Raw genomic sequence first — 24,801 nt, 5'->3', positions numbered from 1 at the left:
AGATGCACAAGCTTCACACGCCTTGTGACTGTCTCGCCCTGAAGAGCGGGCAGCCCAGGCTGCAGGTGTTGCCCAGCATTTAAATTCACCTCTTCTTGTCTTTGCAGTTTCTCGTTCCTTGCCTGCCCGCTCACGCGACAGGTAAGAAGCCCTCCCGGCCCCGGCCTGCTGCGTGGGTGCCCACGCCGTGCCCCACCTCTCTTGGGGTCGGGGATTTACGCCGAGCGGCGGGTCGATACCACAGCGGGTGACGCTGTGATAAACACACAGAGAAAATGATGCCGGGTTTTGCCCTTCCCCCTGCTTCTCATGACAAGCAACGTCTGTCCGTGACCCTTTGCTTTACAAGGAATTGATCTCAAAGGGAGTTGACCCCCCCTTAAGCGATGAGTCTGTGTGAGCTGAGGCGGCGTTTCTTCGTCTGGCTGCAGCGAGGCCTCTTTTTCCCCGCCGGGACCAAACGGCAAAGGCTCTCCCAGGACTGTCCCCTTGTCAGTGAGGTGGCCTAACTCTTTCAAGTTGCAGATCTGCTGCAGATGCGTCCTGTGTGGGGATGCCGGTCTGTCTGTAGCTTTTGCCATCATAAAAGAGTAGAAGGTCATCTTTTTTTTTTTTGTAATTGGGGGAAAAAAAAGAAAACCTTCACAATTGTCAAGTGAGTTGAGGGACCTGATTTGGAGATATGTGTGACTCGTCCCTTGGCTAGGTCATGACGCAAGGTTTGCACAGCAGTGTCCAAGCCAGCGATGTGGGGCACTAGGGCCACGTGTGCTCTGTGCTAGGTTTGGCTGTGGCTACACGGTGGATCTGTGCCAGCAGTAGAGGAAAAGTGACGAGCCTGCCTGCAGAGAGAGGCAGCCAGCTCTGCAGTGCAGCTAGGCTGGGGGGGACCTCCGCGTGGTAATCCTTCACCCCCTCGCACCTTTGTGAGGAAAAGCCTCTGGGGAGCCACTTGGGAATGAACAGCTGAAACTGCTTTTTGGCTCCTGAAATGATGGCTGCCTTCCTGAGCGTGTCCCATCTTGAACTGGCGGCAGGGGGCCAAAGTCCTGCAGGCAGTTCCCTCTGCGGGACCTCAGTGGGAGCTGTGTTTGCAGTGTTGTGACCAGCGGTTGGGCGTGATGGGGAGATAACATTGGCGGGCATCTCTCGGGGAGCATGTGGTGAGGATGCTCTAACAGCAGCCTGCCATTGCACTGGTCTCTGCGGCGCTGAGCTCTCTGGCAAGTGTTTTCTGGGGCTCAGCATCTCACTAGAGGTATTGGCCCCATCAGAGAAACCACAGGTGTGTCCCCAAAGCACAGACCGTTTTATGTCGGCCAACATTTCTGTGGGTGTCCCTGCTCCTCTCTAGGGTTATGATGCCCTATTGCCGGGTGATACTAAGCAGGGAAGCAATGCCCCAGGCTTTCACCTTCCGTGCTTTTCCATGGTGGGGCACTTCCACAGCTGCCCGCATCGTGTGGTTGTTCCCCAGCTGGCTGGGGACAGGCACCTGCAGCCCCAGTGGGTGGATGTGGGCTTGGTCCGTGACACCAGGGAATTCTGCAACGCACTTGTGGCATTGGCATCATCTCATCCTTCTCTTTGTACCCAGGCTCACAAAGCACAAGTGCTTCCCAGCCACTGGGATTTCAGGCCTGGGACACTTGAGAAGAGGAGCAGACAGCTATATCTGATCTTCCTGAAAGGTTTTGGTCTGATGAATATTCAGTAAAAACATTTTCAGTGCTGCTCCTAGGGCACAGACCATGTATATTCCTGTGTCTCTATAGTGTCTAAGACCTTTGTGCTAAATGGACTGAAATAAAATGATAAATAAAAAACCATGTCTTCATCTGTGCTCCTAAAGCCATGTGGGAACAGTGCTGTCTCCATGGTGCCTTTTAGTAAACCACAAGAGTGTTGATAACAGGTGTTTCTGTTCATCTGGGCTCCTGTAGGCTGGGAGATCATCCATCTTCTACCTTCTGGGGTTACGTGGCATGTTATTAACCAGAAAAGTATCTTCCCCCTCTCTCTGCCATGTCCCAAAGGGACCCCACAGTGAGGGCAGAATTGCAAATTTGTGTCTCTGCAATCCAAGAGAGAGCACAAAAATCCATGGGCTGGTGAATTCACCAGATTAAATGGATGGAAAGTAACTTGGAGAGACAGAGATCCCTTAAATGCACTCTTGCAAGGGATAGAGGCAAAGGCACGGGTGTTGGAGAGTGTGTTATATGGCTTTGAGTACAGCAGTAGCTTCTTTATGCTTTGTTGGTTTAACTGTATGTTTAATGGCATGTTTGTCCTTTTCTGCAATTTTGACAGGATACGAGAACTTGCAGAACCCAAGAAAACAGCTTGTGCAAATGATCCCAGGTAAGGAGGCACCCAGACAGCCCTGGTTCGAGGGCTGGGGACTGATGGGGCCTCAGCCAGTGCAGAGCCTTTGCCTTTGTCTTGCTACTGCTTTCCTCTCAAGAGCAGAAGTGGCTCCAAAAAACCAGATTGAGATGTTCGGTGCGTGAGGGGCTCTCTTCAATTTGCTCTTTCTTGTTTTCAATCCAAAACCTGGGCTTGACGTGAGTCTTGCCTTTGCTGCCCCACTGAGATGTTGCGGGGTAGGATGGTGCTGTGCTGCAAGGAGACCAGACCTCATTGGAGCCACAGGCTGCTGTATCCTGGAGGACGCAGTCCAGCTTTAGGAACAGAGTTGCTGTCTGCATTGCATGGTCAACCTATGGCTTGACAAGCCAGGGCAACAGTCTCTTGATAACGTCTCTTCTCCATTGTCTGGATAGGAGTCGCTGTGCTTGAAAAAGGCTCCACAAACCCATCGCCCTGCTGTTCCCTGTCCTGACTACCCTGGTACCCTCTCCCACTATGGCCTCTCTCTCAGTGGGGGATGAGCAACTCCAAATTTGCCCTGGGCACAGGACAGTAACCACTAACATGCTGCAAAACCGCACCCACTTTCCATGGCACACCCTGACCATAATATTATTATTATTTTTACTGTCATACCTGTGGTATGGTTAGATGGTAATGGTGAGGCAAGAAAAATGCAATCATGAAACTCCCCCAGGGGTTTCAGAGATTTAGTGAAATGACCCTTTCTGCACATCCACTGGGAACTGTACAACCAGACTCATCACTTGAAGGCTCTTTTCTTTTTGAGTTGACAGCAACCACCTGGACAGCGTTAGGAAATTCCGTACCAGAGAAGGTGAGGGCTTAGGGCATGGCAGCAGCACTTTACAGCTGTGGGGAGCTGTAGGGACCGTGTGCGTGTGCCGTCCTAGGCAGGGAAGGATAACCCCAGCAAACACATTTCACACTTGTGCATGTTTCTAAAATTTCACACCCTTGCTGTTCTTCCTAGGCTCGTGTGGGGAAACCAAGAGACAATCTGGACCCTCTCATGGCGTGCTGTGACAGCTCAACCATCCCCAAGAACAGTTGCACTGGCCAAGCCCAAGCAAGATTTTGGCAAGAACCAGTGCAGGTCAGTGATGTGGTAGCACATCCTAGGGAAGGAGGCAGCTCAGAGGGTGCTATCTAATCAGGGGGATGTGCTGGCTCCCAGGGGAAGGGGAGATGCTATCTCATCTCCTGCCACTGCTGCACCACAGGGAGCTCCATGCCACTGAGACCCACCAGGCTGTACTGGTGCTTGGAACAGCTGTCTGTAGCAGGGAAGAAAGTGCTATGGGAACATAGTTGCCCTGACTGCTTGACTTCCAAAGTGAGGAGGAACTGGGGGGTGCTAACTTTTGGTGCCCTTTTATTTCCTCACACCCACTTCCTGGCTGTGGGAAGGGCTTCTGCAACATGCGGTGGTTGCTGGTCTGATTAGAGCTCTGGGTTTGGATCAGCTGCTGTAGGAGCCAGCCTTGATCTCACCTTGATCTCAGTCTCCAAGCACATGGGAGCATGTTCCTCTGCTGTAACAAAAAGAAACCCAAACCAAAACCACAACCAACAGCTCTGCTTTGGCTTGGAAGCAGAGACATCATGTGCATTGTCCTAGTTTCAGCTGGGATAGAGTTAACTGTCTTCCCAGTAGCTGGTACGGTGCTATGTTTTGAGTTCAGTATGTGAAGAATGTTGAGAACACTGATGTTTTCAGTTGTTGCTCAGTAGTGTTTAGACTAATGTCAAGGATTTTTCAGCTTCTCATGCCCAGCCAGCGAGAAAGCTGGAGGGGCACAAGAAGTTGGCACAGGACACAGCCAGGGCGGCTGACCCAAACTGGCCAACAGGGTATTTCATACCATGGGACGTCCCATCCAGTATAGGAACTGGGAAGTGGGAGCGGGGAATCGCCGCTCGGGGACTAGCTGGGTGCCGGTCGGTGGGTGGTGAGCAATTGCGCTGCGCATCATTTGTACATTCCAATCCTTTCATTATTGCTGTTGTAATTTTATTAGTGTTATCATTATCATTATTCGTTTCTTCTTTTCTGTTCTATTAAACTGTTCTTATCTCAACCTGTGGGTTTTGCTTCTTTTCCCGATTTTCTCCCCCATCCCACTGGGTGGGGGGGGAGTGAGTGAGCGGCTGCGTGGTGCTTAGTTGCTGGCTGGGGTTAAACCACGACAGCATGCATGCGTGCCTTGATGGAAACATGTATGTGTCACACCTGTGTGTGCAGAGGGACTGTCTGTCCCTAGAGTGTTCCCTGTCTGTATTGGGGCTGATGCAGCCCAGCCAGGCACCTGGACACAATCAGTGATCCCTTGCATCCTCTTGGAGCCTGGCCTAAATCTTGACATTAAAGGTTAGGAAGTGCTATGAACAGAGAAATCTTGCAGCATCCTGCTGGCTGGAAGGAATCCAGGTCTTTTGCCTTGAGTTAAACCTCTGCTGTCACTGCATGGTGAAAAACTAGTCCATGTTTGGGAATAGGAGTGATAAATGGTGTAAAAAATGTAAACTTCAGTGGTGCTGGGTGATGCCACATTACTTGAAGCAACTCATCTGTAGCTCTGTTGGAGGGGATGAAGCTCTTTTGGAGACAGAATGGTGATTGCTAGTCTGTAAGAAGTCCTAGCAATGAGAATGGAGATGAAACCGTGTTGCGCTCCTGGCTTTCCTCTACCTGGAGGAATGTCAAGACATGCCTGTCTGTAGTTTTCCCTCCTCTGCCACTGTCATCAGTTCAGGGGCTCTTATCCTCCTGAGAGCTTCTGCCTCTGACTAACGGTGTCTGACAGCCCTTCCTGCCTTTCAGCTCACCTTCTCCCTGGTGATGACAGGCATCTTCCAACAGTAGTGGCTGATGGAAAGCTGGATGAGCATGCACTAGGCAAGCCTGGGAAGTTCCCAAGATGAAAAGAACTGCAAGAGCACAAGGTGCTATTAAGCCATTGCAACAAAGAGCTTTCTAAATTGGCAGAGCTTAACAACAGAGGTGGTGCCAGGTTTGTGTTGTGGAGTGGCTTCTTGAAATGGTCCAGGGAAAGGCCTAGACTTTGAAAGCAATGCACTGAGGGTGCTGGAAAGAGGACTCTGCATATGCAAACAGCATTTACCTTTAAAGTCAGGAAATCTCAAGTGTAAATGCCCATTTATTCGTGGCTTTTCCATGTGCACCGGTGCCAACTTTTGTACATGCAGCAGGCACAGATGTTTAACCAGACTTAGGATACCATCTGCCAGGATCATGTTCTCTGTCAGTTGCCTTTTACTAACTCTTCTGTGCTGTTCCTTAAGATCCCTCTTCTTGTACAGCTGTGGACGGGAATCAACTATCTGGGAGCGTCCCCTGCTAGTGGATTTTGGCTTCCCTTCTGATCGGCTGCTGAAGTTGTCTGAACCGAAAAAATGCCAGGCTGCTTACCTGCAGCAAAGGTGAGAGGCCAGAAAGCCTGTAGGGTGCTATAGGGAGGCCCTTGGGTCTTGTAGCATCAGTGCAGCTTCAAAGTAATAAATACAGGAACAGAGGATGGGTGTAACAGAGGGCAAAATGCAGAGCAGGAACTATGCTGAGATTAGGACCTCTGGACTCTCTCATGGGCTGAGTGGGTTCTACACTGGAAACGGCCGCAAGACAAAGCTGCCTTCTACTGCAGCAAGCATGAGGCTTAAACATCCCAGCTGCAGCCTGGTTCAACCTGTGTGGAGGAATATCTGTGAGTGGTGGTGCCTTGACTCTCTGCTTCCAGACCTCGCCAGTCCCCTGAGCGGCCCGTATCGCCAGCTGCACTGAGCTATAAGGCCTCCCCACGGATCCTGGAGCTTGCCCGACCAAAGGCGCTGCACCCAGAGTTCCTGCTGGCCAGAGAGGTGAGGAGGTGGTTGAGTGAGATTTGGAGGGGACAGTGATGCAGCAAACTGTCCTGAGTTTTTGCACCCTGTATCCTGCCCTGGGATGTACCCAGTGTGTGCTACGGAGGGGAGAAGCTGTCTGGTTCTGCTGGGATTTGTGATACTGAGAGAAACTGCCTTTTCGGAGTGAGATGCGGTCTTCGAAAATCTCCTTGCTGAGAGACAGAAAACAGCCAGGCTGGAGCAGCCTAGAATAGCAGGAGAGCCAAGGGAGGCATCCCCTGATCAAGCAGCCTGGGAAAGTGGAGAAACCTGATGGGAATGGCCTGTTTAGCTCCTAGGGAGTACAGTCGTGTTTGTAGTTGGGCAGCTGTGCTCCTCACTGTGTATATAGGGGGCATGAGCCTGCAAGCACTATGTATATTTTATCAGTGTTTTACCAGAAGCCTAATTTAGAGACCTATTTCTGAACTTGCTCCTTTTAGGCGGGTCATTGCTTTGGCAGGGGTGAAGGGGCTTGGGGCAATCTCAGATTACACTCATTTCCACGGCAAAGGCTAGGTTTTCTGGCTGCAGTCTCTGGGCTGGGAAATAAGGGAGGCTGTGCTGGAGCAGGCCTTGGCATCAGTAACCCTATGAAAAATAGGGGAAGAAGTCCTGTCCTGCAGCAGTAATCACTTTTGCTGTAGGAATGCAGTTAACTGCACCAGCAATTTTACCCTGAAATCTAAGTGTCTATCCTTAGCAGGGAAATTATTTGATTCAGACAGGAGGATGAGTATGAAAAACATTACTCTGGAAGAAATTTCTCTGCATGTTTACCTGGCTACACAGGCTCTCATTACAGGCATTTATCTGATATACAAATCCGAGTAGCGCCAAAATTACCTTATAGTTCAGGTGAAAGAAATGTAACGGGTGCCGGGAAAGTAAGAGTGCTCCTTCTTGTGAGCATGTCTGCAGAGGAAGGGTGCTGGGTGCGCACCCCTTTGGAGAGGGAGTGTGTCCCTGTGGGCTGCTGTGGACGAGCTGTGTCCGCATATCCGTCCCCGATTCTGAACCCACGCAGGTGCCAACAAAGGTTACAAACGCTGCGGCCTTGGCCAGAGCATCCTCGCGGTTACAGCGTCTCGCAGAGCCTCGGGTCAGGAAGGTGACCAGCTGCTATGAGTGCAGCTTTCCTGAATCTGTCATTCGTCCGGTAAGGCAGCATCACCCGGCACCATGCGTGACAGGGACGCCGGGCAGCGGGGAGGGCATGGGTGATCAGTCGCTGGTGGCTCTCTTCCTGGCAGCCCTGGATGCGCTGCTGCCTGTGGCTGCTTCCTGGGCTGGAAAGCAGGACTCGTCCTCCATCCAGAGCATGAACTGACTCCCAGCAGGCATCCCCAGAGAAGGGCAGACCTGTGCCTAGCCTGCAGCTGTGGGGATGGGCAAGTGTGTAACTGGGATCTCCAGTGCTGGGGGATGGGTTGGACAAAGGGCTATGAGTAAGACGGGGCTGGAGGGCAGGTTTTGGGACTGGCCAGGCAGTGATTTCTCCTTCCACAGCTTGTCTGATGCCAGACACAGCTGTGGACAGGATCGTGTGCCATCTGTGTGTGGTCAGCGGCTGTGAACCTGGGTACACTGAGTTGCCGGTTGGTCACCCTTGAATGCCAGGGGCACCTGTAAGGACCTTTCTCCCCATTCTTTCACAGGTTTCCAAGTTGGCTCAGGAGGCAATTGCGAGCCCTCGGACCCTGGAGCTGGCTAGGGCAAAAAGATTGCATCCTGACTATGTGCCCCTGCGGGATGCTGAGTGGCCAGTGACGAAGGCTGCAAAGCGCACGGTGGCCACGCCAAGGCTTGTGGAACTGGCCCAGCCCTGCAGAAGGTAGGTGCTGCTTTCCTGCCATGGGGAAATATCAGCTGTCAGCCCGTTTTGTGCAGACCGTGATACCTTGTTGATTTGGGTTTGGCCAGTGTGATTAAGCCACTGCTCTTCCACTTCCAAAATACATGGATTTTATATGGCTGGATGTGCTAATGCTACAGGGATTGTGGTTTAAAAAGCATTTCTGAGGTGGAAGGAGAATCAAAAGAGAAGAAGTAGGACCTTTCCAATTCCAATAGGAATTACTGGTTGGGACTTCTTAATTATTAATTGCAATTATCAAAACCAACCAGCTGACACATGGCACAGTGTAGCACATTGACGTTGCCCAGTGTGATGCAGCTGGCCTCAACCTGGGCTGCAGGAAATGTTGGGTAGGATATTTCATGGAGGATAAGGGAATGCCTGGCTGTAGTGGCTGCGACAGCTTCGGTGAGAGATGGGGCATCCCCTCTCACTAGTGTCTCGGTGACAGCAGCAGAGGCATGACTGCTTTTGTCCCCCCTTGACAGGGAAGGGCAGGGCTCAGGTGGAGGTGTGTCAGCTGACAGGCAGATTTGAGAGCTGGCCATGCTCCAGTCGGAATTGACCGGCTCTGTCCTTGCTCCCCCAGGCCTCCTATGGGCGCAGCTCAATTCAACCCAGACGCGTTCACAGTGAAGGAGACTGCTAAGAAGGCAACTTGTTCTGCTCGGGTCCAAGAACTGGCTCGTCCGATTAAGCGCTGAGCTCCCTCAGAAACACAGCCCGCTGCTCGTGCCAGCTGCCCCCATCACCCCGTGGAACATCACCCTCTTCGGGCTGTGCTGTGGCTGGAAAACCTCCTTGAACACCGCGCAGAGGCAGCACCCAGGAGGAACACTTCCTTACGAGCAGCCACTTTTACTGGGCTTATCTGGGGACTTAAATAAAATGGTCGTTCCTTAAGAACAAAATAGTCACTGGGGGAAACGAGCAGAATTTGACGTAATGTGTGAAGCCTCTCTCCCTAGGATGGGTTATGTCTGGAGTTTATCACTCTTCTTGTTTTTTTGCTGCAATAGTTAAAGAAGTAATGAAACAACTGCTGGGGGAAGCCAGCACAGGAATTGTTCTTTCACGTAAAGAAGTGTGGCAAACCGAAGGTGACGGCGCACAGTAGGTTGATGCAACACAACTCCTGACCTTGGGTTTCAAAATTTTTGCTGAAGTTTAGAGGGCTTCTTAGTGGCACTCAAAGTTTTGTGCTTGTGACAGAAGTAGAAACACAAAAGGCTGCAAAATTCCAGATCGAGGGCTGGATTTGTTAAGGTGCAAAGCTTTAGTACAGACTTAGGAAATGCTGGGGTGGCATGTGCGTTGAGTTGGCTTGGATTTGGGGCCTGTTTTCTCAAATGCCTGGAGAATGGGAAGATCCAGCCTTTTGCTTTGCATGCATCTTTGATACAAGTTACACAGGTGGGTTAAATCTGTGCGGTTCAGATACTCAGTTTTGTGACCCTGGGCAAAATAATGGAGCTCTGCATTGGGATCTTTGGAGCCTAACTGAAAAAAGCAGAGTTCCCCTCAGTCTAAGGGAGAAGGCACATTGCAAAGACTAAGAAGAAAACAGATAACAGTGCCAGACTCTGCAGAACAAACTCTGAGCTCCAGTTGGGTCTGAGGGTGAGTCAGTTTGGCAGCTGGACTGCAGGGGAACAACACAGCCTGTGTGGGAACTGCACAGGGAGATTGCTTTTATCTGTTTCCTGCAGGTTCAGTGTGCTTTGCCCTGGCAGCCCAACCACTGGCGATGGGCTGGAGATACTGAGGCAAGAGAGATCCTCTCCAGCAAGGGACAAAAGCCATAAATGAAAGCATGTGGCAGTTTCAGTGCCAGTGTATCTTCATCTTCCCTCTGTTCTCCTGAAGGCTGATTCTCCTTCTAAAGGAGTAGAGGCAGGTGACCACAAACCAGAAGAGGATCCACTAATTGATTAAATAATCCACTAAGCAGAGGATTTTTGAACCCTTTTGAACAAGGTAAGGTCACTGGGCAATGGTGCTCGTTATTTTTTAGCCCATGCGTTGTCCTGTACCAGGATGGATGAGAGTTTGGGCTTTGTGCCAGAGCCCCAGTGAAACTACATCCCTCAGGCTTGAGAATAGCCAGAAGAAGGCTGGGGTTTCCCCCCCCGCCACCCTGCAGGTGAATCCCAGCACCCCCAGCCTCTGCCACCTCAGGGCTTGGGGTGTGTGTGGGGCTGTGTGGGCTGCCATGGATGGACCCATGGGTGCCCTAGAAAAGGAGGTTGCCCCTGTCTGTGGGCTATCCCTGTGGCAAGAGGGAAAACTCATGGTGCCCACTGAGGCTGCCTTGGAGAAGTGTTGTGTTCGCTCAGGAAGGAGTCTGCTTCCTGCCATTGGGGCAGGGAGAACAAGTAGGGACATAACACAGCTCCTTTCATCAAAAAAAAAATTGTTTTTTTATTTATGCCTTGGGAGAAAAAAAAAAGACCAGTTCTTTCCCTCTGGTGACCTTTAACAGAAATGTGAGAAATACATTCGGAGGGGCTTGGCTTGGTCTGATTATGGTGTAGGCACTTGGTCTGCCAATATCCATAGCTGACTCGGGCATCTTGAGCTAACCAGGATCACCTGAACAACACAACTGGTTTTCCAGGTTCCCTCCTCTCTGGATGATCTGTATATTGAAGCTAGCTCACATACTTTGCCTCTGGGGATCATAAGGAAAACAAGTCTTTCTCCCCCCCTTCTGTGTTTGAACCTTTCATGGCAGCTTTTCTGCAAGCCTGGGACAAGGGCATGAGATTGCCTTGCCCTGTGCAGCTGCTGTTAAAATGGATGGGAATCGCTAGACAGGCTATGCAGCCACCAGAAGCTGTATAAGCATATATATATAGCATTTTTTTCCTGGTTATGTACACTTTAAATAAAACTTATGTTAAATAGCAGGGTATTACTTTGTATCTCAAAACCTATTGCAACAGAAGAACCTCAAGGAAACCCACTCTGAAGAGCTTCACCATCATTTACAGCAGGCATGGGGATCGGAGCAGCATCCTCTAGTCCCTGACAGACCCGCTTTCTGAGGGCAGCCCTTCAGATTTCCTCCACTCTGCCAGGCGCTGCTTGAACCATTTCTGGAGGAAAAAAAAAACCAAAACAGAGACTGAGTGCACTGGGCTGAGCAAAACCTCCAAATAACCTTGCTAAAAGTGCAGATGTGATCAGCACATTGGTCCAGGTGAAGGAACGTCACAGTACTGCTGTCTTCTGGCAAGGCGCTGCACCGTTCCCAGGCAGTACAGGCAGCAGGACAGCCGCTTCTGACTGAACGGTCTTGTTACCTACGTGTGCACCTCTTTCATTTGTCTTGCTCGCTTCAGACCTTGACAGCATGGGTGAGTTCTCATTTTATTGCTGTGAGTCCAGGTTTTTCTTGCAAACAGGTTGAGAGATTGGCTAAGTTGCTGTTGGATGGTCTGTTTAAATGGCTGGAGCAGTGAAATGATCACTGCAGGTCCAAAAATGACAGGAATCAAAAGCTGACCTGCTTCAGAAAGCCACAACACAGTGGCTCTCAACAAATTTAAGAACAAACAGTTTTAAAAAATGAGTTAAAAATTATCTTAGTCTCCAAGGAATATGCATGGCTATGTTATTCTGTAGTAACTTAGCATCTCTAAGCCAACTCCCAGAGCTGCTGATGCCACTTCAACACAGCTGCAATTTCAAACGTTAGATAAAATGCAGCTGGATAAAGCCACACTACCTCTGTAAGAAGAGAGATATAACTCATGTGTGCCGGAAGCACAGCTCAGCTTTTTGTTTGGAAATGTGCCTGTGATTTGCTTTGTTGCTGCTCGTTTTGTTGCTATGTTTGTTCATGGCTATTTTTGAAGCTATTGTGGTCTGTAATGATACAACCACGGTGCTCTTGCACTAGCACTGCCTTGGACCGCGTCCAGTCAGATGATTGCCTGCCTAGCCTCCTCCCAAAAATTTCACTTCCTGTCCTAAACCATCATCTCCTGTTGACTCAGTACCTCTTTGCATCTAATTTTTACTAAATTTTTTATTAAAATGGTTGCTATATCTAGCTGATAAAACACTCCAGATGTCAGGAGCAATGATTCTCTGTCGTACGCAATGCAGGCACTTTGCAGCTCACCATCCCAGTCTCCATCCTGTCCCTAACATGACCTTCATCTCCAGATCTCTAGAAGCACCCTTGACTTATGGAAAAAGATGGTTATCAGGGAAGATTTTAAGACATCTCCAGAGGTGTACTGGGCATATATGGCCTGTGTTTACAACTTGCTTTAGAAAAAAAAATAGAGCAGTGCAATTTCTAAGGAGGAAAAGGTATTTCAGGGGTACTGCCTCCTTGCTGCCTCAAACAAGCAGTGGTACCTGGCCTATCACCAAAGCACAGTAGAGGAGGGGTCTCCTTTCCCACTCCAGCCAAGGACTATCAGTGCAATGGATGTTACACCAGCATCCTTCCCTGGGACAGGCTACCTGCTGGCATTGCCTGCTCAGCTCTTGTATCCCTTTGGCTTTGCCCAGGGAGAACCAGGCTTGGCAGCTCTCTGCAAAATGCTGCTAAGTTTTCAGAGGGTTGGATTTCATTTCTATACCCATCAATGCTGCTATGGGTCTAGTAGCTTATAAAACACTTGCATCAAAAACAGCTGCACTGCATCCTGAAGGAATTGGGAAGGAACTGTTTGCTTCTGAAGCCCAGGGTAGCCTGCAGGTAGCCAGACGGAGCACAGGGCTCAGTGGAAGTCCCAGCCTGTCCCTGTGGAGGGACATTTGGAGGCCTCTGTGTCTCCTGGAGAGGCCGACAGACTTGCCTGACATCTGGGCTTAGGGTTGCTGAAGTAGCTAATTGCAGTGAGGGGGAGTGCACACAGCCTGAGCATGTCCCACAGCACATCCTGCAGGAGTTGCATCTATCCCGTATCTGTTTTAAAATGACTGTAGTTTCTTCAGACCATAAAGCCAGCAATGGTTTGGGCACCCGACACTATCAAAAATGGGTTGGAAGGAAAGGACAGCGTGCACGGGTTGTATGTTCAGGGCTCCACAGCCAGCCAGTGACCTTCAGGGTGTGCCCTTGGTCTGGCTGCGGGAAGCACCAGCCTGGTCTCCAAGCCCAGGCTGGGGATGGGGTTTTTGGGCAGGGCGGGGACACAAGGATCCCACTGGGGCACTAGGCTGCTGTGCGGGAGGCCACGGCTGTGGGATGGAGGGGCTGCGATTACAGGGGAGGGGACTTTGGGGATGCAGGGGCAGGAACATGTGGGGTGCAGGGAGGTGCGGTGGTGCAGTGGAGTTCTGTGGGTGCAGTGTGAGGTTAGGGGTGCACTGGGGGTTGGAGAGGTGCAAAGGAGACTTGTGGGTGCAGTGTGTGATGCAGAGAGTGCAAGTAGGGAGCCTACGGAGCACCAAGGGGTGCAGGGGGTGCAGTAGGAAGCATGTGGGGGGACAGAAGAGTGAAGGGGGTATGATAGAGAGCCGGGGACAGGACAGGCAGGAGATGTGGGGAGAGTGTGTGGGGCACAGAGGCATGCAGGGGGAGCAGGGCTGGTGCCAAGGCGGGGGTGATGGGTGCACACTCACCAGGGTCTGCTCCTCGGAGAGCCCGGTCTCGGCTGCGATGAGGCACAGCGTGGTGGGGTCAGGATGCTTGTTCACCTTGCAGAAGTTGTACTCCAGGATCTCCAGCTGCTCCTCAGTGGGAGTCACTGGCTTCTCCGTGGCCATCTCCTCTTGGGGTAGGGCTATGGGGCCAGGCACTGTGGAGAGGGGCCAGCGTCATTGCCCAAGCTGGGAGTGGCCAGTGGGGCCACACTTGCTGAGCCCCAGATTTGCCATCCCCATCCCCAGCAGCTCCCCCCTCCCCAGTGGCCTCTGGCCGCAGCAGGGCACAACTTTCTTCCCAAAGGCATGCCGGGGAGCTCAGCCGGGAGCCCCAGCCCCCCAGCAACTCCTGCCTCAGTTTCCCCACTGTGGCAACCGGACGCCAACAGCGCCCAGCTGAGCTGTCTCACCATCCTTAGCTGGCGGAAGACTGCAGCCTGTCCCCTGCTCAGCACTCCCCTGGTGCTGTATTTATAGCCAGTGTGACTCCCGTGGGGACAATTCCTGTTTACAGCCATATTTAGGCCTGGGCGTCACTTGGGAGTGATGTCACAGCAACGGGCATGTTGAGGGGGTTAATTTAAAGACATGAATTAAAAAACATTATTTATCCTCTGGGTGAGGGGACAGTATCTGGCATCCAGCCTAGTGGTTTGGTTTTTTTTTTTTTTTTTTCCTTCTCCCCAGCGACCAGGCAAGTTTTTGCAGGGGAATCACAAACCAGAGGATGCAGGATCTTTTGGGAGCATGGGCTTGGACCCAGCAATCCCCCCATCTTCCCTCCTGATCAGTGTCCTTGTCCTCCTCCTAGCAGCATGGCCAGACATCATAGAAAGCTGGTGGTGAGCAGGTGAGCTGCTTGGTGTTTCCTAATGTTTAATGTTATCTTGCATGGGCATAAACAGTTAGTCTGGTTGTTCCTGAGCATGGCTGAACTGTTTGTTTGTTTGTTTCTCAGTGTATAAGTGAAGGGTCAGTCCTCGGAGGACCGTACCCGTGCATGTCTGTTGCTCAAGCACTTGCTGCCTTTGGCTGTGATCAGTGCTAGGTGCTTCCAGCAATGGCAGAAGTAAGGAACCCACATTCTTCTCCAGAGTAACGTTTGTCCCACTTGTGCTTTGCACAAACCTCTGGCAGATCTGGCACAAAAGCACATGCAAAACAAGTAAGTACACCTTGGGTAAGTCCCACACCTCTCTTCTGCAGGGCTCCAAGTTTGCTCCTGCGTGGCAGAGGGTCGAGCCTGCCAGTTCGGTCAACTGAAACACGAGGCGTTGCCCCCACAAAGCATGCAGAAGTCCCTTGACACTGAATCATTTTGGTGTTTCCGAAACCAAGCTGTGGGGTGTTGGCGGGGGAGGAGCTGGATGCAAAAATGTGGCCTTTCTTGATCTGCTCTCCTGCTTGTCCGAGTTGCCTGTCCCGTCTCTGTCAGGCAGGCTGGTTGGTGGTTGCTGGCTCTCCAGTGCTGCCACGAGCCCTTGGCCTGCCTTGGGACTCCAGGTCTGGGCCATCCGCTGCAGACCTGCCCTGCCGCCCCCTTGCAGTCCAGCTTCTCCTTCCCTTTGGCTCTGGGATGTAACCCAGGCACCTCCATCGTGTAGCACCCCTACCGCTTAGCTTTAAACCCAACTGCTTTCCTGGTTGGCGGATAACTGACCTTAACCCACTCGGTACCCTGGGGTGTACTGAATGCCCCAGGGCTCTCACTTGCTGACAGCACTGCTGGGATGAGGCTCAGCTCCAAAACTGCCTTGCAGCTTGCAGAGAGCCAGCTCTGCTATTCACGAGAGGCTGGAGAGATCCTCTTTGAGCTTTACCTTGAAAAGCAAAGGTCCAACTGAGCCTTGTCTGCAGGAGGTGCTTGTACCAACAAAAGGATCCTTTGGCATTTGAGTAGGGGCTTATAAATAGACCAGAGCTGGTTGTGAAACAGCCCACTCTTCTTGAGTCACTTGGTAAATACAGATTGTAACACAGGGGTTGCGTAAGGCTGGGGCACATCTCTGTGTGATGGAGTGCGCTGATGGACGGCATCATCCACCACCCCTGGATGGACTGGAGAAAGACCATCTTTAACGCCAGGTGCTGCAAGCCGAGCTGGCCTTGTCTGCAGAGTGTTGCGGCCACAGGTGTGTGGCAGCAGCTGCCTGGGCTTTCCTGGGGTCAGCTCAGTTCAGAGTTGTCCGTATAGGGAGGGAGCAGACAAAGTTCAGTCCCTCATGCGTGTGAGCTGGTGAGGGCCAGGTGAATGCTGCTCACCTGCCTTGGGCATTTGGAGACCTCTGGAAAAGATGCAGGGGGAGAAGGAGATCCCCTGGACTTGAAGTGCTGCTCTCCAGCACTGCGGCTGCCAGGTTCTCCATGAGGTCAAAGTGCTGATAAGGCCAAGCTCAGGCCACAAGTCCTTCCTCTCCTCCTTGATCAGCAACCCACTGAGCCACCTGCCCCTCTCCTAGAAAGCTCAGTCGCCACAGGGCCCCTCATCACCTCTGGATCATGCATCTAGCCTGGGCCACCAGCAGCAACATGTCCTGGTGGTTCATAAATCATCGTTTCCAGCGTGCTGCATTAACGTACATTAATGTGTGTGCATTGATTTGCATAGGGAACACGCGCTTCAACTTTCATGCTTCATCTGCAGGCTGTTTTTGTTTCTGATAATCTCCAGGTTCCTAAGGCGTTTCCCCGTAGGACACAGTATCTTCTGCCTGCTGGCAGCTCAGGGTGCCCCAGCATGCAGGATGTGATGCCTGATGGTTTTTCCTTGTATCCCCTCTACCCCTGCTCTGGAGGGAGAAGAGTTCCTACCTCTCAAGGCTTTGAGATGGCCTTCAGGAAAAGGTCAAAACCCTGAGGGTCCTGGAGGGCTCTGTAGGTCTCCCCACATCGCTCCACTGGGCCCTGGAGGTTTTCAGGAGCCATGTGGCCCTGTGCAGCATGTGGGACCCAGCACTTGGCACCTCTTGGGTGCTAAAAATTGGGGGTATATGACAGGACTTGAGGGCACCAGGAGTCCCTAAATGTCTTGACCGGATGTATCTGGACCATTACTCACCTACCCGCTACTTACGTGGAGCCCTGTTTAAGCCCAGGCCTGGAGCCTGGCCTTCAGGCTGCACAGGACCTCTCCCCTGTACAGGAGAGGTGATTTTCTTGCTTACATTTATTTAAGCCTGGCAGAAATACGGAGAATCACAACTGTTTTGCTCAGCTGCTGAAGAGCACCACTGCTCACTGCTTTTTTCTGCCTAAATTTTTGCAGGCATTGGGGAAAAAACCAGCTTTTTCACTGCAAAGGATGTAAACCATCTGTTCGGCTTTCAGAAAGGCTGGGGGGCTGCGGTCATCATTCAGGTCTGCGAGCAGTCCCATGCCCACTGCTGTCTCCCCTGGGCAGCACAGGGAGGAAAGTTCAGGGGCAGGCGGTTACTCACCCAGGCAGAAATGACAATGCCAGATGCACTGTCACAGTGAAACCACAGCACCGGTGACACCTGCTCTGTCCTACGCGTCAAGCTAAAGAGCCCTGGGGAATTCACGCTTGGCTCTGACTAACTGTCTTGGTTTTAGGTGGAGCAATGTGAGAGCAGCCACCAGCTGAAGCTTGCAAGGGGTTCATCGGTTGCTTGGGCTGCTGTGGGCGGCTGCAGCCAGCATGGCTCTGTAGATGGAGGCCGTGCAGGTAGCATCTGGTGCTCTTAGTGTGGCTGATGGGGCATTTAAATGCACCTCCAGGGCCATTTTGGAGTGAGCGGACAAAAGGCAATGGGTGATGGACACAAGTTGCAGCAAGAGAAAGTCTTATTAGATATTGGGGAAAAAAATCTTCATAGTATGGGGGGGTCCACCATGGGGACAGGGACCAGAGAGGTCAGGGCACCTCCATCCTTGGTGATCTCTAAAAATCAGCTGGACAAAGCCCTGCGTGACCTGACCTAGATGTGAGGTAGGACCAGTGGGGGTGGCGAGAGACCTCGCTCTACAATTACACTGCCTGTGTCCTGTGGTTGCACCGAGCTCCCCAGAGACACCCTGGGGTTACTAGCAGGGCTCCCGACTCTGGCCTGAGATGGGAGAGGACATCCCTCTGTCTCCCAGCATGCCTGCCCAGCACTGCTAGTACAGTCAGCATTTACTACCCTGGCAGAAAGCAGCCACTTTTCCAGAAAAGATGTGATCTCTGTTTGCTCAGCTTTGCTTTTTTGAACGGCAAACACAGTAACTGGCTGGCTGTGCAGCTTTCTAATGGTGTACTGCACCCAAAGCCCCTGGAAAACTCTCTGAGCAGCAGCTCCTGCCCAGCTGACAGGGCCCCATAGCCCCTGCTGGGCTTCTTGACCCCTTCCCCAGTGCTCTCCCCACTGTCAGAGCTGGGATGCGACTGGAGGCATCTGCGTCTGGTTTTAGCTTGCAGCTATTTCCTGCCACTGTGGGGATCAAAATAGCAGTTCTCAATGCAAACGAGCCCTCCTGCCCTCCCTTGCTCTGCTGCAGAGCCATGTCCTGTCCCAAGCTTTGCTCGGCCTCCTGCTGTGGGGTAGCTGTGGATAACATCAGCCGGCATGGCGCACAGGATAAGGTGGGACGGAGGCTTTAAAAATAAACCAGACCCTGCCATAAATAAGGAAAAACCACCTGTCACGCATCCTGTAAACTACCCGTTCAGCCTTCTAGAAGATAGTATCGGATGGGAACAAAGCAAACAAGAGCACAGCAGCTGCTGAAACGGAGGCAGGTCCCCGTGGTACCCCCAGCCTGGGGTCTCTGCCTGTGTGCCCCTCTCCCTGCCCGAGGCATGAAGCTTTCCCACCACAGCCCTGCTGGGCGCTGCTCCAACCTGCCCAGCATCAATAAGCGCTCATCAGCTCCTCCCTCCACCCCCCCCATCCCCAACTGCAAATCCACCCCAGCACCCCCAGCTCAAAGCCTGCGCTTACCTGGAGCTGGCAGGGACCAGAAGTGTGTAAAAGAAGAACCCCGCAGGTCCTTGGGTGACTGCTTAAGTATCTGCGTGTGTGTGTGACAGGCGGGGACCTGAAAAACCTGCCGCAAATCACAGGAGCTCCCGGGATCCACAGCCACTCTCTGGGCTGGTAATTCAGGTTTGGCATCCACTCACCTTGGCAGGGCTCAACGCATGGTTGTACGCACTGCGGGGCTCTCCGGACGGGTGGCACGGGGAAGCCGTCGGGGCTCGTCCCGCCACGCTCCGGGCTGGTGGACGCCGTCCCGCGGGCCCGGGCGAGGGTGGCTGGGGCTGTTCCTGCAGGGGTACAGGAAGGGTGAAGGCAGGGTGCGGCGGAAACTGCGCTCAGCCGTTGCGCTGCGCTCCAGGCGAGCCAGCCTGCCTGCCCTTCTGGGGGTCCCGGGGTCCCCACCTTTGCCCCCCCGGCCAGGCTGCGACCAGGTCCCTTGCTGTGGGGAGCCCCGCTTCGGGCTTTGCTGATGGAGCATGGTAGTGGTCACTGCTGTGCAGGGCTGGTTTCTCACCTCGCTTTAGCCCCCTGCAAATGATTTGTCCAGGTTTAAGGTTCCTGACCCTGCTGTCGCTTTAGTCAGCCCTGTGATCCTGCCAGGCTGAGTATAGGGGCAGGACTGGGTCCTGGAGCTGACCTGCTGCTGCAGCCCAAGTGCCCCTCAGAGGCACACGGCAGGAGCCTGGCTGTGGATCAGAGCATCCTCTTCTGCCAAGGACCTATACTGTCCTCGATTCAAGTGCCCAGGAGTCTGCAGCTCCCAGTCGGGTGGGCTGGAAGCATTAGACAGCAGCTTAAAAAGAGGCATCTTGTGGGGTGGGGTGCAGTGGGGAGGAGCTGATTTTCTCTCAGCTCACAGACAGCTGGAAGGGGATGCTGGAAAATCAGAGGGGCTGGAGAAAGCGCTCATGAGAAGCTGAGTATGGGTTGCAATGGCTGAGATTATCTGCCAGAGCAAAAGGAAAACTGGCACTGAATGCAAAAAGCTGTGGAGCTGGCTGGAGTCAGGGGCAGGGAGCCCTGCCCCTGGGGAGAAGTGGCTGGACAAACCCAGGCAAGAAACCTGCCATGTGTTTGGCAATGAGCCCCAACTGTCCTGAAGATTAAGTGGTTTTGTAATGTGGGGGGAAACATGGGCCAAGGCAAGGGGGTTGTGAAGAGATCTGCGCCAAAGGGCAGGGAGACCCGTGCCAGTTTTCCTAGCAGGATGACGTTGATCAAGCAAGAGTCCTTTTGCTACAGAGATAGCCTCGCTGCCTGATAAACCAAGTGGTGCTGTTCGGTGGCTGCCAGAGGAGGTTTTCGGGAGAAGGCTTGATCCTGCATGCCTTGGGCGGGCACCCGGCCAAGGGGATATGTCCTGTTTATCACTGGTGCTAAGCGACAGGAGCATGGGTAGTGATGGGTGGGGGCAAGCAGGTTGGAAGACGTGTCTGATGGGATGGCTCCAGCAGCCACGGCTGGAGGGATTCGGGTGCATTCAAGGGGGCTGGAGCAGACTCCTGCAGCAGGACACAGCCCTGGATTTTGAACGCAGTGTGGGAGGCCTAGGTAGAGGCCCTGAATTGCATACTGCCACGTGCTTGGGGGAGCTCTGGTGGGTATTGCGACTTACCTACCCCATGCCTATGCTCTGCTCTGGCACCTGCTCTTGGCCACCCTTGGAGACAGGACAGGTGGGAAGATATTCTGGCCCAGAAAGATTTTCTTATGTTTGTACGCTGTCTTTTATTTTCTTCCATGCATGTGCCCCAAGCATTGCAAAATGTGAGTAACCTGGCCTGCGGGAACAGGATCAGCTCTTCTCTTCCCTTGTTTATTGCTGTCAACAGAGAGAAAGTCTTTAATGTGGAAAAAAACTTTTCCCTTAGCCTGTGAACCCAGCCCAGACTTGCACTGGGAGCGCTGGCAGCGACATGTTTCAGGCTGAGACATGCCACTGAAATGGCTTCAGAAGCACGGAGATTCCTGCAGTGACAGTGCGAAAGTCACATCACAAATCTGTCCATGTCTGGCTGGCAAATGCTGATGCTTTTCTGATCCCGAAATCCTTTAGGACCCATTTCTCTTCCTGGGAGAGGGTCAAAGTACTGCTGGAGTTTATGCCTCACCTGGTATGAGGAGATCCTGGCACCAGAGGATGTCCCTTTGTCAGGAGAGTTAGATTAAATAGAAACAAAGTGTGGGGTGCATCCAGGCCCATCACTGAGTTTTCCTCCCTACAGGGGAAGAAATACAGCTGTTGTGATGTGCATTTGGCCATTTTGCATGATACTGTGGCATTGCAGGGGGGAGTTGGCAGCTGCAGCCTGTGTTCAGCATCCTGCTCCTCTGGACCCCTCTTGCAGAGGCCTGAGTATCATCCAGTGCTTGCACCATGGCAACATATTGGCTGCAGTTAATTTGTGGGAGGCGTTGGACGCATAGCTCATGGCCATCCTGGCTCAAATGTCCCTTTAACGCTGTGTGGAGACAGGATGGAAAAAAGATGAAGAGGAGAGGGGGGAAGCAACTTGTCAAGCCATCAGGAGAGAATGGGCTGTAATTCAGCTTTTCTGACTTGTTCATACTGCCTCCTTTGCAGGCATGTGTTTCTCCTGAATTTTGCCATGTTTTCCTTCCTGAAAATGAGGCTTAGTACCAGGACCTCTTGTCTGGGCATTAAGCAGAGATTTTTTTCTTTTTCTGAGTATGTGAGTTAAAAAATGTGTGCTTTCCTGAGACTCCCCCACCCCAACCCAGTTGTCAGAGCGAGAAGAAAACCTTCCCTTCTCCCCCGATCACACCAATGCAAAGGACAACCGCAAAAGCCATCTTCTGTTTTGTTTTCCAGTGTTTTTCTCCTGATGTGCTGGGGTTTTCTGGCTACAAACCCAAAAAATGTGGCTGGAAACAAGGCTTTACAGAATTTTTTGGCTTCCATTCAGTTAGAGAAGAGTTTCCTAACCAGCCAGTACTGACTCACAGGACAACTCTTGCAGCTAATCAGATGAGATTTCTACCTGCAAAACCCACTTGCTCCAGAATAGCGCAAGAGATCAGTTGCTCTGCAGGGTGCAGCTAACAATTGCCTTTATCGGATACCCCAAAACACAAGAACCTGACTGAATCATTGATCTTTTGATCAGTTTTTCCCTGGGAGAGCAGCAACACTAGCTGCAGCCCAAGAGACAGCAGCACACAGTGCTCACTCAGACCATGCCCCGGGCAGGGGAAAGAGGAGGAGGTGGGCACAGGTGGCTCCTTGCTGCCCTTGTTGCTGGAGCAGGGCTGCCTGCTGCCCACCCGGGCTCAGCAACTGCCTCAGCTGCACTCTCCTTCATGCATTTTCCTTTTGTTTTACTGGGCAGGGTTCAGCCTGTCTCTCCTCAGCATCAGAACCGATCCAGGCCAGACAGATACGAATCAGATGTGACTTCCAATAAGATCCCTGCCTTTTCTTTGTCCATGGGATACAGCCGTGTGGATGGAAACTGCGGTGTTTTATTGCTCCTCCAGTTGTTCCAATACTTCTCAGAGAACAGTGTCATCTCATCGGTATTTCCATGTGCAATCTCTGCCTGGGGTACAGTCTTCCTCCTCTCCCTCTTACTAACCAGATTGTTTTGAAGTGACTAAACCCGGCGCTGATACATCCAGTTCCTTGCCAGGAGGCTTTTCAGCAGCACTGCCATTGCTTGTAGGCAGAGCGTGCCCTAGCACGCGGAGAGAGCCGGCAGGGCATCACACGTGTGAGCTGCCCGCTGTGCCCAGCCCAGGAAAACATGGGCTCCGGCACTGGCGAGAGGCAGGGAAGAGGCTAGAGGAGACATGCAGATCTCCTGTCTACTCCTGGAGTGCCAGAGGGATGTGAAGAAGAGCGAGTGCCCTTCCAGAGATTCGGATGGCCTTGCATTTTCTAGGGAGCAAGTCAGAGAGGCAGGAGGCTGGAAAACGCCTCCTGAAATCTGTCCTGGTCTGAACCTCTAGGCTGGAGCTGCCCGGTTTTGGAAGTCCTGACTCAGACACTTGTATACGGGTCAATGAAGGGACTTTATCCCTCCCTGGAGCAGGGATGAGCTCTGCCAGACCACTAGCACGGCCCTCTTGGTTGCAGCAGGCATGCTGTCCCGAAGGCCTACCCTGAGGAGAGCAAGGGGGCCTTAGCGGGATGAGCACAGGCACAGACCAGCCTGTAGCTGTGCCATCGAGCCCAGCCGCTTTCCTCAACCTTCACCACAAGGGACGAGGACCACGTTTTCCCCTGTGCTGTCCCAGGCCGGGCAGCCCACGGGTGCCGCTCGCTGTGAGGGGCAGGGGGGGTGCCCCTGGCTGCGGGAGGTGCCTGGCCCCTGCGCCCGCCTCGCGGCAGCGGTGACATGCAGCCGGCAGTGGTCCCTGGGGTTTTGGTTGGACCAGTTTGGGTGGGTGGCACAGGGCCATGGTGGGCGCCTGCTGAAAAGTGACCCCCGTGCCACCAGCTGCTGGGGCATCACCCCAGGCCCCAGGACTGTGAGCAGGATGGGTCATTTCTGTGCGACACACACCACAGCCCCCGGGGTGCCTGCGGGGCCCCCGTGGCACTGGCAAATGACAAAGATGACTTGCAGAGTGACAGTGAACAGGGAAGGAACGTAAAGGAGATTGGTCCTCTGCTCTGGCTGCCAAGTGTTGGGCAGCGGTTTCAGGGGCCCCGTGCAATTAATTTAGAAAGTGTTTTTCCCTTTAGCAACCTGGGGTTTGCTGCTCTTGGGAAGCTGGCACTGATGAAGGCATTGCAGCTACCTGGGTGCTAGCTGCCAACAGTCTTCTCTACACGGCTGGCCGCAGGGAGAGCTGGGGGAGCACAACAGAGGTGCTCACGGCTGGCTCCCTCTTTGCTCTGACAGCCTCACCGCCCCAGGGAGCGGGTCACCCATAGCGGGACCTCCTCTGCTCCTGGGACCTCCCCCCTGCTCCAGCTTTGGGGGCTGGGACACTCAGCTGTCAGAGGGTTGGTTGTGTCCAGTGTGTCTGGCAGAGAGGCTCCAGGCTGGAGGAGGATGCTCCTTGCTGTATCAGGACACAGCGACCGGGCTGATGGATGGGGGTGCTTTCCAGGGAGGAGCAGTGGGAGCAGGTTGCTGTGCTGCATAGGTAAGCAGCTGGAGAGCGCTCAACCCATGGGAGAGCCCAGCAGGCTCAAACAAGCACAAACACCGTAACAAACCTGAGCTAAAGAAGCTGTACCTGCACCACTGCTTAAGGAAGTCCCACTCTTGTCTGCGGCATGTGTTTTTGCTCCTTGTCCTGCTGGAGGGGAGTGGTTTGGGGGACAGAAGAGGCTGCGGGTGCCAGTTCCCATCAGCAGTGAGGTCAGGTCCTGGGGGCTCACTGCCAAGCTGAGGCTGTTTGAAGCAGAAGGAGGGCTTCTGGTGCTGGCGTGGGATTGCCTTCATGTTGCTCTGAGTGTCTATGTGCCTATGTCTTGGCTGGCTGGTACTACATACAGCCAGTGTGTCTGGCTTCCCTGGGTGGGTTTTTCTGCCTTCTTCAAAGGCTGTTTCTTTGCTCGGGCCTAGTCCTGGCTAGTAAGATCTTCTCCAGAGAGGGCTTGGTGTAGGGCTGTGTCTCCTGTTTCTTAAGTCTATGGCCTGGCCACAGGGAACCCTGCTCAGTGGGGTGGGCACAGCAGGGCTGAGCTGAGAGAGCCTGCTGGAGAGCTGCGTCCCCGTCACTGTGCTGCTCCTGCTGTCCAGTGCTGGCCTGTCTGCATGGCAAGAGAGCACTGGAGGAGGCAGTCAGGGCTTTCCAGAGCCTGCTTGCCTTGAAATACACTTCACTTTTAGCAGATATGTTTTTAGCAAGATACTAATTCTAGCCTCTGCTGCCCATTCAGCTCTTCTGCACATAGACATGGCTTTGCTGACTTGTGAGGCTGAGCTGCCTTTAAGTCAGGGAAAGGTAGTCTTGAGTTCTCCTGACTTGATTTCTCCCAACTTGATTTCTTCCACCCTGCTCCATTGTTGGGTTGTGGCACTAGGAAACCTCTGCCAAAAATGAAGAAGGGAAACTTGCACCAGCCAGGGTGGCGGGATTTGT

The 24,801-nt window shown here is 52.8% G+C and overlaps 2 protein-coding genes across 6 annotated transcripts in view; one reads left to right on the top strand and one right to left on the bottom strand.

Moving 5' to 3' along the window:
- The window catches only part of THEGL (theg spermatid protein like), a 39,651-nt gene that overhangs the window by 1,572 nt on the left and 13,278 nt on the right, over window positions 1-24,801 (top strand). Inside the window, exons 2-9 of one of the 3 annotated variants that reach the window (XM_041125262.1) lie at window positions 108-141; window positions 2,314-2,364; window positions 3,368-3,490; window positions 5,701-5,838; window positions 6,153-6,273; window positions 7,325-7,456; window positions 7,956-8,131; window positions 8,745-10,132. In XM_041125262.1, the coding sequence (XP_040981196.1) occupies window positions 108-141; window positions 2,314-2,364; window positions 3,368-3,490; window positions 5,701-5,838; window positions 6,153-6,273; window positions 7,325-7,456; window positions 7,956-8,131; window positions 8,745-8,859 (890 nt within the window). In that variant the 3' untranslated portion in view covers window positions 8,860-10,132. Of the gene's footprint in view, window positions 1-107; window positions 142-2,313; window positions 2,365-3,367; window positions 3,491-5,700; window positions 5,839-6,152; window positions 6,274-7,324; window positions 7,457-7,955; window positions 8,132-8,744; window positions 10,133-24,801 lie in introns of those variants that run through there. The other 2 variants (XM_030024664.2, XM_041125264.1) reach the window with 2 other exon arrangements.
- Window positions 10,552-19,108, bottom strand: HOPX (HOP homeobox). Of its 3 annotated transcripts, none has more exons than XM_030024711.2 (3): window positions 18,885-19,108; window positions 13,742-13,917; window positions 10,552-11,253 (listed from the first exon to the last, which is right to left on the bottom strand). In XM_030024711.2, exons 2-3 carry the CDS (start codon window positions 13,883-13,885, stop codon window positions 11,176-11,178), a joined length of 222 nt encoding a protein of 73 aa, XP_029880571.1. In that variant the 5' UTR covers window positions 13,886-13,917; window positions 18,885-19,108; the 3' UTR covers window positions 10,552-11,175. The 3 variants fall into 3 exon arrangements, with proteins under 3 accessions (XP_029880571.1, XP_029880554.1, XP_029880563.1); XM_030024694.2 differs by having other exon boundaries at window positions 18,703-18,995; XM_030024703.2 differs by lacking the exon at window positions 18,885-19,108 and adding an exon at window positions 14,173-14,353.

This window comes from Aquila chrysaetos, chromosome 1, assembly GCF_900496995.4.
Source record: "Aquila chrysaetos chrysaetos chromosome 1, bAquChr1.4, whole genome shotgun sequence".
Lineage (NCBI taxonomy): Eukaryota > Metazoa > Chordata > Aves > Accipitriformes > Accipitridae > Aquila > Aquila chrysaetos.
Note: the sequence above shows the minus strand (reverse complement) of the source record. Positions and strands in the feature narration are given on the sequence as shown.